The sequence below is a fragment of the Heptranchias perlo genome, chromosome 15, assembly GCF_035084215.1.
Source record: "Heptranchias perlo isolate sHepPer1 chromosome 15, sHepPer1.hap1, whole genome shotgun sequence".
Taxonomy (NCBI): domain Eukaryota; kingdom Metazoa; phylum Chordata; class Chondrichthyes; order Hexanchiformes; family Hexanchidae; genus Heptranchias; species Heptranchias perlo.
In genome coordinates, this window is record NC_090339.1 from 9,199,899 (window position 1) to 9,213,086 (window position 13,188).

General features: G+C 45.8%; 1 protein-coding gene across 9 annotated transcripts in view; it reads right to left on the minus strand.

The window, feature by feature from the left end:
* The window catches only part of si:ch211-26b3.4 (connector enhancer of kinase suppressor of ras 2), a 648,212-nt gene that overhangs the window by 396,554 nt on the left and 238,470 nt on the right, over positions 1–13,188 (minus strand). For all 9 annotated transcript variants that reach the window (XM_067996824.1, XM_067996823.1, XM_067996829.1 and 6 more), the window contains one exon: positions 5,571–5,690. In XM_067996824.1, the coding sequence (XP_067852925.1) occupies positions 5,571–5,690 (120 nt within the window). The remainder of the gene's footprint in view (positions 1–5,570; positions 5,691–13,188) is intronic.

The window sequence follows — 13,188 nt, forward strand, 5'->3', positions numbered from 1 at the left end:
ATATTTTCTTCCAGCAAAAGACTGGCAACCAGAAGCCACATAGATAAATGGGTTTTCGCCTCTGTTAAAATAGTATAGAAGGGGATTTGAGATGAGGGGTGAGAAGCATTCCCGCCACTCAGTAAATTCGTACAACTGCTCTTGATATTACTTGTGACTGAGCCTCAGGAACACTAATATTTTCAAGCCATGTTTGAGGCAAATTGATCAATGATAGACCAGAATAGCAATTTTGTTATATCAAAAGCAGATCATTAAATATCTCATTTATTGATTTCTTAAAGGTATGCTTTTAAGTGTTTGCTTTCTGATTAAATAATTTTCTAAATCCGTGAAATCCAAATTTAACAAAAGTATGCAAAAAGATAAGATGCAAATATTCGAAGTATATGTTTATGATGTTGCTCTACTACAGAATCTCCCATTGGTCAATGGTCTGGCTCCCAAGCACATCAAAAGCAAGAGGTATGAGACCAACTATGATAACTGGTCTCACTGGGTGGAGTATAGCCCTAGATTGGTGTGAAGCCAAGTTTAAATCTAGACTGCCTGGGCACTTCTTCAAACTTATTTTTCATGTACAGTGACCTCAGTGTGATGCACAACCAGCAGTATTACTCACATCTGCCAGCTGTACTTCTCACCCTCTGGATCTCAAATTCCTAAAATGAATGCAGGACTCCTTCCTCAAGCAGGATGTTCGTATGCCTTTCAAGGATGAGGGGCATTGCTAGACCTAGTTATGAGTAATGAAATAGATCAGGTAGATAAGTTCAATGTGGGTGAGCACCTCAAGACTAGCGACCATAATATGATATGGTTTAATGTCCAAATAGAAAGGGGAAATGTCAGCACAAAAACAAGGATAGCAGATTGGAATAGGACACATTTTAGAAAGATAAGGAGTGAGCGAGCTGAGGTGAGATGGAATAAGAAATTGGTAAACAGGACTGTAACTCAACAAAGGGATTTTTTAAAAAGGAGATTGCAACGTTGCAGAATAAATATATACCATTAAAACAAAAAAGACTTATTTAAGTTTCAGGTTGCTGTGGATAAATGAAGAGGTAAGAAACAAATGTGAAGTTAAGTACTTGTTAAGTATCACAAAAGGAGTAAGGAGAGGATAGTGAGTTAGTAGAGGAAATTGGTGGAGATACTTCACTTCAGTGTCTACAAGAGAGAAGGATATGGGTAGGAGGTAAATCCTGAATTGGTTAAAAGTGAGATGAGGGATATTGTAATAAATAAAAGGAAAGTTAAGGAAAGTGCCAGACCTGATGAGATACATCCAAGGGTCCCAATGGAAATGGGGAAAGATATATTGGAGCCCTATAAATTATATTTCAGTGTTTTGTTGAAAGTGAGAGGACTGGAGAGTGGCCAATGTAATACCTACTTTCAAAAATGGAGGCAGAGCTAACTAGGATTAATTACCGACCAGTTAAAATCTGTGGTAGGGAAAATTTTGGAATCTTTAATTAAGGATGAAATTACTAAATATCTAGATGAAGAGAAGATAATCAGAAGAAGCCAAAACAGGTTTCAGAAAGGAAAATCATGTTTGACAAACCTGATTGAGTTCTTGGAGGAGGTGTAAGATATGGTGTACATGGACATTCAGAAAACCTTTGGTACCATATAGGAGACTGTCGTAGAAGATTAAGGGATGTGGAATTAGGGGGAGGGTAACAAATTGGATTGAAAACTGGTTGGAAGGGAGGACAGTTTCTCGGAGTGGTTGGAAGTAGGGAGCGATGTCCTACTAGGGTCCGTTCTGTGACCACTTCTGTTCACTGTCTACACCAACAATTTGGATATAGGGCTAGAGAGAGGTGTGTCCAAATCTGCAGACAGTACTAAAAAGGAGACACAGTAGATCATTCTGAGGAGCAAAGGAAGCTGCAAGGGGATATTGATAAGATGGTGGAATGGGCAAAAAAGTGGCAGATGGAATTCACTGTCAGTAAATATGAGGTGGTACATTAAAAAAAATGAAAGTAATAATTATACTTTGAATGAAGGAAAGCAGGGTGAAGTGGAAGAGCACAGTTATTTGGATATTTACAGGACCTCAAGTGGATATGGCCATAAAAAAGTTAATGGAATACTGGGTTTTATCAAAAGAGGTATAGAAAATAAAAGTTGAGATGGAATGGTGGATTAGGTTATACTTTTGGGCTCCAAACCATAGGAAGGATGTTCAGGCAACCGAGAGGGTACAGCACAGAATCATTAGGATGCTGCCTGGTATAAGGAAACACAAATATGAAAAGAGGCTTGGAAAAATTAGGTCTGTTTTTATTGGAAGAGAAGAGATTAAGGGGTGATTTGATAGAAGTGTTTAGAATTATAAATGGGATGGAGAAGGTAGATAGAAACAGACACTTTCCAGTGAGGTCTAGAAGGAGGGGATGGGGATATAGATATAAAATTAAATGTAAGAGGATTATGACAGAGCACAGGAGAAACTTTTTTTTATATAGAGGGTTGTAATACTGTGGAATGTACTACCGGAGTTAGTGATTGCAGCAGAGGTCGTGTCAACACTTAAGAAAAAATTAGATAGGTGGTTGAAAGAAAGGGAGGTAAATGGATATGAGAATAGGATGGGCACATGGGATTAGGACTACTGCTAGTGTGGAGGATAAACAGCAAGATAGACAAAAAGCAAGACATTGTAGATGTTGGAAATCAGAAACAAAAACAGAAAATGCTGGAAAAACTCAGCAGGTCAGACAGCTTCTGTGGTGAAAACAGACAGATTAATATTTTAGGGGGTAGAAATTGGATAGCGTCGGCCTGCCGGTGTGAACTGGGCGCAGGGAACACGTAGGTCCGGGACCCAATCGAAACTGGGCCTCGGGCCTCATTTAAATTAGGCCGGTGAGATGCGGACGCCTGCTGTGCATCCCCAGGCGGCTCACCAGTGAAGCAGACGTCGCTTTTGCTGCGACATCGGCAGTGACCTTCAGGTAGATCCTGGGAGGGGGAGGGATGGGGGCGATCAGGAGCAGGGACAATCGGGGGGGGGGGGGGGGGGGGGGAGGCAATCGAGGAGAGGGGGAAGTGATTGGGGAGGGGAGGTGGGGAGATGATCGGAGAGGGGGGTGGGGGGGGGAGGTGATAGGATGGGGGCCGAGCAGGGTCAAGCAATGGTCTTCCGGACTGCTTGGAGCGTTCCTGCTCCTCCTGGCTCCACATTCAAATAAGAATTTTTTAAGAAATGAATTTTTTTGGCGGCAGTCTCCAGCAGTCCCTTTAAAGACTGTTGGTTAGGCCGCATGTAGACCTGGTTATGCTGATCGCAGCCGGGAAGGGGTCCTGCAATAGGCTTAAGACCCCCTCATTAACATATTCAAGATCAATAACACCTGAAGATGTCTAGAAACTGGGCTCCACGGATTTAGGAGTGGGACCAAAGCCTGTGCAGATTGGGCGCAGGCCACCCCACTACTAAATTGGTTTGCTTTGTGCATGTTTTATGTCCAAAAAACGGGTACACGCATACCAATTTCTGCCCCCAGATGTCCAGACCTGAAACGTTAGCTAGTCTGTTCTTTCCATGGATGCTGCTTAACCTGCTGAGTGCTTCCAGCACTTTGTTTTTGTACCAATACAAACTGGTTGTGTTGAACGGCCAATTTCTGTGTTGTAGTTTCTACATCAGTTCATGTAGTATAACAGTGCCCATAGGAACCTGAACAAGGGAGCTTTTTAAATGTTTGAATAAACAACTTGTTCATTTCTGGCTTTGCTCAATTGTTTAGCATTGTATTTAACACCCACATCTGCGATATAATCCAAACTGCATCAAAATCTGCCAGGGGTTTTGACACATCTCGTTTTATCCATCTGAGACTTAATAGACGAGCACAACTGATTCAGAGAGATGAAGGATTGTTCTGTGCATTTCTCAGACTCTAATTTATAACATTTATCACCTAACAGTACAGAAAATTATTTTCAGTCTTGCCAGCAATCTGATTTTATTATGACACACTCAGATTTTACTGTGAAATTTAATGCACTACTGATTTAATCTTTTTATCTTCAGGCCGGCCTTTCTCCGCCCTTTGTAACTTATCCAAAGCTGCTGCCCATATACAATAACGAGCCAAGTCCCGCTCGCCCATCACCCCTGCCCTTGCTGACCGATGTGGGCCCCTGTGCCTCTTATTTAAATCCCTTCATGGCCTCACTCCTCCCGATGTTTGTGACTTCCTCCAGCCTTACACCCCCTGCCCCCAAACTCTCCCTTCCTCTGAATCTGACTTCTTGTGTATCGCCCCTCCCAACACCCCACCACTGGCAGCTGTGACGTCAGCCACCAAGGTCCCATGCTTTGGACTTCACTCCCTGAATCCCTCCACCTCCCTCTCCCTCCTTTGAGATCCTTCTTAAAACCCCCTGACCAAGCTGTTGGTCACCCCTCCCAATGAACCCTTCTTTGGCTCTGCGGTCATTTTTTTGCCTTCAAATGTTATTCTACTCTTCTGCCCTCGCAGCTTCTCCGGTACCCAGTACAATCTGTCACCAAACCATTTCTCATCCCTCCTGTTTTCATTGCCACAGGAGAAACCAAGGGACACTAGTAGAAGTTCACATTAGCGCAAAGCCCTTCTGCTCCCCCCTCCCTCTTTCACCACCTAAAAGCTCTCCTAATCCCTGCAGAGCACGGGGAAGGCTGTGATTGTCTTGACACTCACTGTGACAGTTTGAGCAGACACATTTTAAACAGAGGCATATTGTGGAAGGAAACCCTGGTCCGAGAGGCTAAGGAGGAACGCAGAGGCAGATCAAGGACAAAAAGGGTGTTTGAGGGGGGAGATTTCAAGGTTGTTTTCAAGAAGGACTGGGAGACATGATGGGTGTCAAATATTGAGCATGACCAACATGAGGTAATAAAAGCATGAAGGGAAGCATCAGATGTTGAGCATCAGAGCAATTTATTGCAAATGGAGAATCAGAAACAGCAGTAGAATGGCCATTGTTATTTGAAGTATTGTGAAAATCATTTTCCTCTGTTTTAGCCATCTACTATTCCCTGACCAAGAGGGCCAGCAAGCAACCAACTCTTCAGCTTCTGTTCTAGGCCAGCTGGCAGGTCGTGTGGAAGGACAGGCGAGTGCAACTTGCCTTTTAATATTTCCCAGTACCACATGGCAAGCATTGAGCTGTCACCCTGTGCAAGCCCCCTTCCTTCGCAACCCCCACCCACCCCCGATGGTACGGTCAAGACAGGGAAATTGCTGTGTTGAGATTTTGCACCACCACGTGTTAAAATGCACTGGAGCACTGGCCCAATGTAACTTTTTATCTGAAGATAAACTAAACAAATAAAGAAATTTAAAGTATTTAATGATTATAGCCCTTCTTAACTGAGAAATGTCACACCAGTTATTTTAATGCTCAGGTTTACAATACACCAGAAGACTGTAAATGAAATACACCATTGCAAATTTTCAGTATGCTGACTGCCTCTGCATTAATGTAAACCACAGTAAACAGAAGTTTATTGCACATGATTATGCATTATTTTCAATTATGTGAAAGAAGTAGGTCCTTACCAAACCCTCACTGGGCATGATGTTGGTCAAGTGGACAACTTCAAGATGTGCAGACTGCGACACCAGGGAGTCCGATGAAAGTGAGATGATGTGATCGCAGATCCCTGATAATGTTTTACACTGTAAATATTCAAAGAGCCCAAGACAAGTGTTAGTAATGTGAAAAAGAACTTACCAGCAAGCTTCCTTATCCCTTCCATCAATTTGTTTTTTCAATAGTTACCACATGCAAGCCAGTTATTAATCATGTAGTGCAAAATACATTATGTTGCAAGAGAGACAGAGGGCCCGATATTAAGAGGGAGGCGGGTTGGCAGCGGGGGGTCGACTGGGCGCATGGGTCACTTGATTGAAGGTACTTACCTTTGCTTCCGGGTTTCGTGCTGGAAAGCTGCGCAGCGGGCGGATTGTGCAGGCGCATCATAGGCTGTCAGCTGGAGGAGCCCTATTTGAAGGGGCAGTCCTCCACTGACAGATGCTGCAGAAAGTAGGCAAAATTACAGCATGGAGCAGCCCAGGGGGAAGGCTGCTCCCAGGTTTAATGATGCCTCACTCCAGGTATAATTAGATGGGGTGAGGAGGAGGGGGAGGACAGAGATCTTCTCCCCAGCGGGTGGGAGGAAGTGGCCTGCCTCTGCCACCAGGAAGGTCTGACTCGAGGTGGCAGAGGAGGTCACCTGCACCACCAACATATCACGCACCTGCATACAGTGCAGGAGGCGCTTCAGTGACATAAGTAGGTCAGCCAAAGTGAGTACACTTACTCATTCCCCTACACTCCGTCTGCCACATCAACCGCCCCCACCCCACATCTCCTTCTGCATTGCCAACACTACTCTGTCACATCACTCCTCAAATCCACTCAAAGCTCGTCCTCATCTTACCTGCACTTACTCACCTCGCCAGTACTCATCCCACCACTACCACTCAACCCAATCCTCAAACAATCTCATGGCTCTATCTCATACTCACCCTCTCATGCATCTCTTTCACGATCAGCCTCACTCAACCTGCCACTACCTGTGCTGCAGCCACAGGGCATGCATCACATATGTGCAGTAGGAAGCGTAAGGCAAACGTGTTGTGAGCATGAAGGGGATGCACAAAGGTGTTTGAGGGTTTATCATGATTTTTACTTATATTTGATTTCTGATCAACTCACATTACATATTATATTGTCACCACTACTGCCACGTCTTTGCAAATCTTGTCTGGTTTGTGCAATAATGCCCTTTCCTGAGTATCACTATGAAGACCCACAACTGATGCCACCCATTGTGACACTGCAAAGTGGGTGAAGGTGTATTTGCAGTGCTCTTACGTGCAGACGACTGAGAGACGTCGGCAATGTCCCCGGTGGCACCCTGGAAGGATGCAGAGGAGAAGTTGTTGAGGGCAGCGGTGACTTTGACAGCGACAGGTAAGAAGATGGTGCTCGGGCCAGTCGGGAGCAGCTCGGCATGAAGGAGGCTGCTGATGTCCATGGCTACATGTCGAGTGATTCAGCCTCCGTATGCACTGCTGCTCAGAGAGGTCCAGGAAACTGAGCCTCGGTCTGTGGACCCTGTGGCGAGGGTAGTGCCTTCTGCGATGCATCTCTCTCTGCAGTTGCCCTCCCTCCTGCTGTGCAGGTGGATGTGTCACAGCACTGTGTTGTGGATCTCCACGTGTCAGAGGTGGACGGCGTGGCCGGCGAGGCTGGTGATGCTGTTCGCCCTCCGAGGAGGTCATGACTGCAGCTACGACGGCCCCCATCCGGAAGATGTACATTTGAGAGGGTCCGCAAGGTAGGTAAGTGTGTCTGCACACTGGGGTAAGTGTGCAAGTTTGTGAATTTTATTGTTAGGAGGAGAGTGGTGGAGGCCAAAGTTTGTCCCAAGTGACAGAGTGGCCTTCTGCAATGAGTGAGGGTCTCCCCCCACCCAGATCTGTCAAATGGACCTTTGCAGCTGCTACAGGCTGATGGCTGCAACACGTCCATTTGAACTGGGAGTGTTTCCCCCAGTACGGGAAACAGTCTCGGTTGAGATGAAAATCCCAACCCTCCTAAAATATCAGGTCAATCAGGTCTGCTAACGACCTGAAGTATCAAAATAATTACCTTAAGTGGTATCCCGCCGGCTTTAATTGCCGGCAGGTGTCCCGCATGCGGGGGCTGCGCGTATATGTCAGCGTGTCACTGGGGAACCCGGAAGTGGGCGGGTTGGAGCCGGGCTCCGGACCCGCTCCTGGAATCCCCGATTTTCGGAGCCCCCCCTGCCACGAATCCGCCGGCTCAGGGGTCCGAAAATCGAGCCCAGAATGTTGATCCATCATCATATACATTGGGCTCGATATTGCCAGGGCTGCGGGTTCGCGGTGCGGGGGGCTATTGGGCACGTGGGTAACGCGCCCGGCGAAATCAGTCTGCCCTGCATGCGATCGCAGCCTAATTGGATCCACTTACCTGGTCTTCCGGGTTCCCCACTGCTGATCTGCACGTCGGGCGGGCTGCGCATGCGCAGTAAGATCTGTCAGCTGGAGGCGCTCTATTTAAAGGGGCAGTCCTCCACTGACAGATGCTGCAACAAATAGGAAAAATTACAGCATGGAGCAGCCCAGGGGGAAGGTTGCTCCCAGTTTAATGATGCCTCACTCCAGGTATCATTAGAAGGGGTGAGGAGGAGGGGGAGGACAGAGATCTTCCCCCCGGCGGGCGGGAGGAAGCGGCCTGCCTCTGCCACCAGGAAGGCCTGGCTCGAGGTGGCAGAGGAGCTCACCTGCAACAACAACATATCGCGCATCTGCATACAGTGCAGGAGGCGCTGCAATGCCCTAAGTAGGTCAGCCAAAGTGAATACACTTATTCCCCTGCACTCCGTCTGCCACATCACCGCCCCCACCCCACATCTCCTTCTGTACTGCCAACACTACTCTGTCACATCACCCCTCACACCCACTCAAACCTCATCCTCATCTTACCTGCACTTACTCACCTCGCCAGTACTCATCCTGCCACTACCACTCAACCCAATCCTCATACAATCACATGGCTCTATCTCATACTCACCCTCTCATGCATCTCTTTCACAGTCAGCCTCACTCAACCTGCCACTACCTGTGCTGCAGCCACAGGGCATGCATCACATATGTGCAGTAGGAAGCGTAAGGCAAACGTGTTGTGATCATGAAGGGGATGCACAAGGGTGTTTGAGGGTTTGTCATGGTTTTTACTTATATTGAATTTCTGACCAACTCACATCACATATTATATTGGCACCACTACGGCCACGTCTTTGCGAATCTTGTCTGGTTTGTGCAATAATGCCCTTTCCTGAGGTTCACAATGAAGACCCACAACTGATGCTACCCATTGTGTCACTGCAAAGTGGGTGTAGGTGTATTTGCAGGGCTCTTTTGTGCAGACGACTGAGAGACGTTGGCGATGTCCCCGGTGGCACCCTGGAAGGATGCAGAGGAGAAGTTGTTGAGGGCAGTGGTGACGTTGACAGCGACAGGTAAGAAGATGGTGCTTGGGCCAACCGGAAGCAGCTTGGCATGAAGGAGGCTGCAGATGTCCACGACTACATGTCGAGTGACTCTGAGCCTCCGTGTGCACTGGTGCTCAGAGAGGTCCAGGAAGCTGAGCCTCGGTCTGTGGACCCTGTAGCGAGGGTAGTGCCCCCTGCGACGCATCTCTCTCTGCGTTTGCCCTCCCTCCTGCTGTGCAGGTGGATGTGTCACAGCACTGTGTTGTGGAGCTCCACGTGTCAGAGGTGGACGGCGTGGCCGGCGAGGCTGGTGATGCCGTTCGCCCTCCGAGGAGGTCATGACTGCAGCTACGGCGGCCCCCATCTGGAAGATGTACATCTGAGGGGGTCCGCAAGATAGGTACATGTCTCTGGACCCCGGGGTAAGTGTGCAAGTTGGTGAATTTTCTTGTCAGGAGGAGGGTGGTGGAGGCCAAACTTTGTCCCAAGTGACATAGTGGCCTCCTGCAATGAGTGAGGGTCTCCCCCTCCACCTGTCAAATGGACCTTTGCAGCTGCCACAGGCTGATAGCTGCAACACGTCCATTTCAACTGGGAGTGTTTCCCCCAGTATGGGAAACAGTCCCAGTTGTTTCTAAAATCCCACCCCTCCTGACATATTCCCTTAATCAGGTCTGTTAATGACCTGAAATGACAAGATAAATACTGTCAAGTGACACCCCGCTGGCTTTAATTGCCGGCGGGAGTCCCACATGCGGGGGCTGCACGTCGGCGCGTCTGTGGGGAACCCGGAAGTGGGCGGGTTGGAGCCGGGCTCCCGACCCGTTCCGGGATTCCCCGATTTTCGGAGCCCCCCGCCAGGAACGCACCCGATAGTGGGTGCTAAAATGGAGCCCATTATCTCTGTATTTTCTGCTGTGTGAGATTCCTGTCTGGACATTTCAACCACCGTCTCGGTCTCATGTTTCTGAGTGTACCCCGAGTTTCATGTCTGATCTACGTTTAGTGCCTTGTTGCACTGTATATTTGATTGTGTATTCAGTAATAACAGGAGAACTCTCAGGACAGACTCAGCAATGTCAATTTAGTGAGGATCTGAATGCAGCAGTTTTATTCTCTGCTTCGTGTCGCACTTTAGTAGTGAATGAATCCAATATTAGAATTCCTGCTGGCAATGGAACTGTCCATTTATATTACAGGAAGCTTCATTAGCCAAAAAGGAATGGAAATGGTTATCACTACTCCTCCCTCGATTGCTTTGACAGATTACAGTCACATCAACATACAATCCTGCTCATACAGTTCATACAATTAAAAACCTATCAAAAGAAAGGAAGCCCAATTTAACATTTTGAAGTTATCTGCTTCATCTTTCTTTTTTAAATGACACTGGAACACACACAGAGACAACACTGATTTCTCAATAGCTGTATGGAGGAACTTTCTGTGTCATTTCCATCCAATTCCAATAAAATAAAACTCATGAAAATTCAGTGAGGCGGTGGAACAAACAAAGTTGGAGCTGTGCACAGGTTACGGTGAAACGATTTTATATTACCCTCTGTGGCCTGGCTTGCCCTGATTCCCCAATTGATGAAACTGTTATACTGGTCCAAGTTCCCCTGGGCTTTGGCCCACATGTCTAAATGGCAGAGGTTTTCAGTGCAAGTATTTTATATGCTTTTTACATTTAAAACAGTAAAGTTTGACATTTGAGAGCACTTTTCCCAATATCCTTAACCCTGTGGACTTGTGAAAATAACTTTCATTATGCTATGTAAAGCTTTTGTCTATGGCTCCTCATTGGCAATATTACGTTGTTTGATATAGTGGAGAAAAATAAATTTCTAAAATACAGACAACAATATGGCATAAGATATTACTTTAGAATTTAAAAACTGCTATGATCATAACGTGTGATATGAATCTGGTCCAAAGCGCTATCTATCCCTCAAATAAATTATTTCAATTGAACACAAAACGTCCCAGGCACTCACGAAGAGAAAACCTACCCAATCTTATTACTTACCCTGCAGGTTGATCGGATATTGCGCTTTTAATTTCTGTTCTACTGTAAATTATACATCAAAAGTAAGCAACTAAGACCAAGTTGAAAAGATTAATGCTTCGATATCAGAAAGCAAAGTCCTACCTTTGAATTTCCTGAGCCCTCATAAGCAAAACTGCAACCACATACAGACTTGAGAGGAAATACTAGGATTCGGAGCATGGGGGCCAGGAAGACACCATAACCCAGGCCAAAAAACAAAATGGAGGGCTGGAGGCAGAAGGAACACGCCTGCCTTATCCCCTGCAGTAGTTGCGCCAACATTCATAAGGCCTTTGTTTTTAGTGTCTCATTAGATCCTTTAGCAGCTTGTGTGTATGCTTGTAGCTTTTCTTTGTGAAGATGATTTGAGCTGCCAACCCAATTAATCTGTTTTTGGAGGCGTTGACTGAGGGTGAAATGTTGGAGAGGTCACCGGGAGAGTTCCGTGCAGTCCTTAATTTGTTCGTTTGGTTCTCAGGGAGATTAAGGAGGTCACAGAAATTGGGGTGTTTTCTGAATTGAAAACTTGCTGTGCTGATATTGCACCAAATAAAAAGATATATTTTAACCAGTGAAATAAAAATGAAAAAACTGCAAATGCTGGAAATCTGAAATAGAAACAGAAAATGCTGGAAATATACAGTGAATCAGTCAGCATTTGCTCAGAGAAATTATAGATTTTGATGTTTCAGGTGTGTATCCTGTGAACAGTTCTGAACTCCATACTATAGAAAGGATATAGAGGCATTGGAGAGGGTGCAGTAAAAATTCACAAGGATGATAACACAATTGAGAGGATATACTTATCAGGAAACGCTGAACAGGCTGGGACTCTTTTCTCTAGAAAAGGGAAGGCTGAGGGGTGACCTGATAGAGGACATTAAGATAATGAAAGGGTTTGATAGGGTAGACATAGAGAAAATGTTTCCCCTTGTGGGAAATCCAAAACTAAAGGTCATAAATATAAAATAGTCGCTAATAAATCCAATCGGGAATTTAGGAGAAACTTCTTTATCCAAAGAGTGGTAAGAATGTGGCACGCGCTACCATAAGGAGTAGTTGAGGCAAATAGCATAGATGCATTTAAGGGGAAGCTAGATAAGCACACGAGGGAGAAAGGAATAGAAGGGTATGTTGATAGGGTTAGATGAAGTAGGGAGGGAGGAGGCTCATGTGGAGCATAAACGCCAGCATACTACGGTTGGGCGGAATGGCCTGTTTCTGTGCTGCAATTTCGATGTAACTCGATGTATTATTCATCAGAAAACCCTGTGTATTTCTAGCATTTGCTCTTTTTATGATGTATTAAACTAGTTCATTCAGTCTCATTAGTTCCATTGTACTGTATGGCTGTTGCATAATACACCAGCTAGAAGGTAACTGAAGGCAGAAAAATCTGATGAACTGAAGCAAAGTATAATTTCTTGACCAGTAACAGCACATCACTGAGTTCATTTCATGAGTGCATGAGGTAGCTTCCATTCACATGCTCCACAATTACAAGTAACTCATTCAGGCCTTCCCACAAAATAGAGAAAGATCCTAAAGCAGTATTAGAACAGAGCTCTCCTGGTGTCCTGGCCAATATTTCACCCCCAATCAGCACCACAAAAAACTTCCTTACTGTTTGGCAGGATCTTGTTTGCAAATTGGCTGCCACATTTGGCAATATAACAACAGCGATTGCACTTCAAAGCCATTCATTGTATGAAAAGAGACTCTTCTGAGAGATAAGAGAAGGCGCTGCTTAAATTCAAGCTTGCTTTTTTCACTTAACACCAAGTGAATGAATGTGCGACCGAACAGGACCAAATCGCTCAGGAGGCCGAGTTGCATTGCTCCCCACTCATTTGATCAACCCAACTATGCCGTCAAGTATTCTTTACCATGGTAAAGAATACAATACAGAGCATACAATTTCATGTTGTTATTGTATACCTTTCAGCCTTGGCTCAGTGGTAGCACTCCTGCCTCCAAGCCAGAAGGTTATGGGTTCAAGGCCCACTCCAGAACTTGAACTCATAGTCTAGGCTGACACTCCAGTGAGGGAGTGCTGCACTGTTGGAGGTGCTGTCCTTTGGATGAAAAGTTATGATGT